The sequence below is a fragment of the Erinaceus europaeus genome, chromosome 12 (assembly GCF_950295315.1).
Source record: "Erinaceus europaeus chromosome 12, mEriEur2.1, whole genome shotgun sequence".
In the NCBI taxonomy this organism is placed as follows: domain Eukaryota; kingdom Metazoa; phylum Chordata; class Mammalia; order Eulipotyphla; family Erinaceidae; genus Erinaceus; species Erinaceus europaeus.
This window is the reverse complement of record NC_080173.1, coordinates 63,876,953-63,881,825: the sequence shown is the minus strand read 5'-3', so window position 1 is coordinate 63,881,825 and position 4,873 is coordinate 63,876,953. Positions and strand designations below refer to the sequence as shown.

Genomic DNA, 4,873 nt, shown 5'->3' with positions numbered 1-4,873 from the left:
CCTGGACTCACAGACAAACCCAGAGACCCAGAGACCTGGAGACAGTTGTGAGAGAGATATGGGACATGGGGCCAAGTGGTGGTGCAACTTTTTGAGTGCACCTGTCACCATGCCCAAGTACCCAGGTTCAAGCCCCTGCTCCCTACCTGCAGGGGGAAAGCTTCATAATCAGTGAAGTAGGGCTGCAGGTCTCTCTCTCTCTCCCCTCTTTTTCTTTTTATAAAAATCTTACTAATTTTTTAAGTATTTATTTGTTTCCTTTTGTTGCCCTGGCTGTTTTATTGTTGTGGTTATTATTGTTGTTGTTTTTGATGTCATCGTTGTTGGATGGGACAGAGAGAAATGGAGAGAGGACGGGGAGGACAGAGAGGGGGAGAGAAAGACGGAAGCCTGCAGACCTGCTTCACCGCCTGTGAATCAACCCCCCCCCCCCCCCCCCCCGCAGGCGGGGAGCCGGGGGCTCGAACCGGGATCCTTGCTCCGGTCCTTGCACTTTGCGCCATGTGCACTTAACCCGCTGCGCTACCGCCCGACTCCCAAAAATCTTATAAAAAAAAAAAATCCAAATAAGTTGATAAGTTTTAAAAACCATTTACTTCTAGGTGGTTGGGCAGTAGCGCAGCGGGTTAAGCACAGGTGGCCCAAGCGCAAGGACCAGCTCAGGGATCCGGGTTCGAGCACCCGGCTCTCCACTTGCAGGGTAGTCACTTCACAGGCGGTGAAGCAGGTCTGCAGTTGTCTCTCTTTCTCTCCTCCTCTCTGTCTTTCCCTCCTCTCTCCATTTCTCTCTGTCCTATCCAACAACAACAATAACAACAACAATAAAAAATTTAAAAAACAATGGCAACAAAAGGGAAAATACTTTTTTTTTATTTTTAATTTTTAATTTTTTTATTTTTATTTTTTATTTAAGAAAGGATTAGTGAACAAAAGCATAAGGTAGGAGGGGTACAACTCCACACAATTCCCAACACCCAATCCCCATAACCCACCCCTCCCATGGTAGCTTTCCCATTCTCTATCCATCTGGGGGCATGGACCCAGGGTCGTTGAGGGTTGCAGAAGGTAGAAGGTCTGGCTTCTGTAATTGCTTCCCCGCTGAACATGGGCATTGACTGGTCGGTCCATACCCCCAGTCTGCCTCTCTCTTTCCCTAGTAGGGTGTGACTCTGGGGAAGCTGAGCTCCAGGACACATTGGTGGGGTCTTCAATCCAGGGAAGCCTAGCCAGCATCCTGGTGGCATCTGGAACCTGGTGATTGAAAAGAGAGTTAACATATGAAGCCAAACAATTTGTTGAGCAATCATGGATCCCAAGCTTGGAATAGTGGAGAGGAAGTGTTAGGGAGGTACTCACTGCAAACTCTAGTGTAGTCCTGCTTTCAGGTATATATTTTGCAGTAGTTTATGGATACGTGTGCACATAAGCTCTCTCTCATAGAAACTGGTGTATATCTAGGTTATGGGACTTTGTTAGAAAGTGAACTACCTGAGATGAAATTAGAGTGTACTATTAAAGGAAAGGTCTCACCCGAGTAATGAAGCTGAAGGGTTGTCATTTCACACGTGAAGTCTCTGGATACATTCTGAGGTGAAGCATGTTGAGGTAGCAATTGTTGCTTTGGTTAGGTTGTGATCGGCAGATGCAATGTTATTTGGTTTGGATTGGGAGATGCATACGGGAAAGTGGGCCCTATCCAAGGGTTCCAGGACTGGGGGAAGTAGGGGCTCTATAGTGAAGATGTGAGGTTCCTGCTGTCTTAGGGTTCAAAAAGACAATCAATAGTTAATATTATCATCACATTATTTGTTAATTGGGTTAACTTTGAAAAGTCCCTTTGTTATGGTTTGCTGGACAGTACCCAGTATCTTGTATATAGCTGTGCTATTGGAAGCTTCTAATCTACTTGGTCTAGGCTTTTGAGAGAGTCCGCATATCAAATATATAGCCTATATATTAAAAAGATTCAGTTTGTCTTTTGAGAAACTTTGAGACATACAATTGATTTCCCCCTCTCATATTAATTAGCTACTGATTTATATGTCTACATTTTGCTAGGAGTGTACATAAACACCATTCCCACCACCAAAGGACTGTGACCCATCCCTCCCACCCACTCCCACCCCCCACTGGCCCAGGAAGCTACATGCCTACCCCTCACCACTGGGTTTTTACTTTGGTGCCCTAGGAAAATACTTTTTAAAAGTTATTCACTTCTACAATAACTCTCACAAATATCTACAAGCAAAGAAGACACCAGATACATACGTTCTCCATTTTTAAAAATTTTATTTATTTATTTTCCCCTTTCTGTTGCCCTTGTTTTTTTATTGTTGTAGTTATTATTGTTGTTACTGATGTCTTCATTGTTAGATAGGACAGAGAGAAATGGAAAGAGGAGGGGAAGACAGAGAGGAAGGAGAGAAAGATAGACACCTGCAGACCTGCTTAACCGCTTGTGAAGCGACTCCCCTGCAGGTGGGGAGCCGGTTCTTGCGCTTTGCGCCAAGTGCACATAACACGCTGCGCTACCGCCCGACTCCCAGTTCTCCATTTTATAAGGCAAAAACAAAACCAGGGAGACATGACCTACCCATCGTCACTCCTTTTACAAACCACTCGGTGTCTCCCTAGTCTCTTCACTGCTGCCTGCATCTCCTGGTTCCTCAGGGTGTAGATCATGGGGTTGAGCATGGGGGTCATGACTGTGTGGCTGATGGACACAGCTTTGTCCATAGAGAAAGAGGTAAATGGCCGGGCATAGAGGTAAATGCTTGGAATGAAAACCATAGACACCACAATGATGTGGGTAGTACAGGTGGAAGCTGCTTTCCTTCTTGCCTGCTCTGAATGAGATCTGAGAATCACCAGGATCACTGAGTAGGAGATCAGGAGGAGAAAGAACCAGATAATATCCAACATCCCACTGTTGCAGATCATGAATAACTCAAGGATGGAAGTATCTGTGCAGGCAAGTCTCAGCACCTGTGGGACATCACAGTAGAAGTTATCCAGGACATTGGGACCACAGAAAGGCAGAGGGAGCATCAGAGCCAGCTGGAATATGGAATGAACAAAACCCACCATCCAGGCCATCACCACCAGTCCCACACAGAGCTGAGTGTTCATGATGGAGACATAGTGGAGGGGCCGGGAGATGGCCACAAGCCGGTCATAGGCCATTACTGAAAGGAAAAAGACCATGGCACCTCCCAGAAAGTGGAAGAAAAAAAGCTGGATCATGCAACCTTGGTAGGAGATGGTCTTCTTCTCAGAGAGGAAGTCCACCAGCATCTTTGGGGCAGTGACAGAAGAGAAACAGAGGTCTATGATAGCCAGGTTTCGAAGCAGAAAATACATGGGTGTGTGGAGTCGAGAATCTGAGGTGACTGTGACCACAATGAGGAGGTTTCCCAGGACAGTGTTGGTGTAGACAAACAAGAACAGCAGAAATAGGAAAAGCTGGAGCCCCCAATCATGTGAGAACCCAAGGAAGACAAATTCTGACACCCACGTAAGGTTTTCTGGGTCCATGGTGTCTATTCCACACACCTAAAGAGAAGGAACCATACATGAAGTCACTTCAGGCTCTCAGGGCCTCAAACCAAGTAGTCCAAGTGAACATTATCCTCATTGAATACCATAGTAGAGTTACTGATTTAATGACTTCTTTCACTAGGCTGTTAAACATCTGGATTCTCAGAACAATCTAAGACATATCACATTTGCTGTGCTCCTCACACTGTAAACTCACTGCCATCAAGTCTAAGTCACCTGTTCATTTTCTCCATCCTTGACAGGTGTTTCTGAATCCTTATTACAGCTGATTTGCCAGAAGGTGAGAGAAATCTAGTCTCTTACTTTCCTTCAACCCATAGTAGGAAAGAGACGTCAGGTCTTACATCTTCTTAGAGAATGCTTTTCTACAGTTAGTTTCCTAGCCACTGCCCATACATCACATACACAACAATGGATATAACCCTAGAGAGAGACAAATTATCCTCAGGGAGAAACCATTGGATTGGGCTCAGGAAGCAGAGCTGGACTGATTACCACTGGGGCAAAGGAACAGTGGGAGTTGTTAAAAAGTATCTAAGTGTCTCAGAATTTAACACACACACACACACACACACACACACACACACACACACACACACACACACACACACACACCTACCTCTTTGTGAAATCTCCTTTGGAGCCCAAATACACAAAGGAAAAATGAAAATTGAGGAATTGGTAGGATATAGGATTTTCAGATCAAGACCCAAAAGAATAAGAGTGTCTTCAAAAGAAACAAAATCACTGAGAGTTTTAGAAGAACATACTTTTCAAACCAGTGACTCCTATTCTTGAAAGAATCACCTAGAGGATTTTTTTTGTGTGCATGTGTCCAGAGTTATTGCTGGGTCTCGGTGCCTGCACTACAAAACCACTGCTCCTGAAAGCCATTTTTTCCCTTTTGCTGCCATTGTTGTTGCCTTATTGTTATTGTTGCCATTGGATAGGATAGAGAGAAATGGAGAGAGGAGGGGAGACAGAGAGGGGAAGAGAAAGACAGACACCTGCAGACCTGCTTCACCGCTTGTGAAGCAACCCCCTGCAGGTGAGGATCCAGGGCTCGAACTGGGATCCTTATGCCGATCCTTGCGCTTCAGAATGGTGTAATTAAATCCCACACTTTCTCTATCAGAGATCTTACTGGTGTGTTAAGAATGTGCATTCATAATAGTTTCTCAATTAATGCTTATATTCCTGTTCTGGGAAGCAGACTCTGATAACCACTGATGTGATAGTTCACTTCTAAAGTCTATTTACCTCTAAACTCAGTTGACCTTTATGTAGGGAGTGTAATAGGTGGAAATATACTTGA

At 44.8% G+C, this 4,873-nt stretch overlaps 1 protein-coding gene across 1 annotated transcript; it reads right to left on the bottom strand.

Annotated features, from left to right (window-relative positions):
• Positions 1–2,589: 2,589 nt before the first annotated feature.
• Positions 2,590–3,534, bottom strand: LOC103125361 (olfactory receptor 4D2-like). Its single transcript, XM_007536135.1, has one exon. It carries the CDS (start codon positions 3,532–3,534, stop codon positions 2,590–2,592), a length of 945 nt encoding a protein of 314 aa, XP_007536197.1.
• Positions 3,535–4,873: the final 1,339 nt, after the last annotated feature.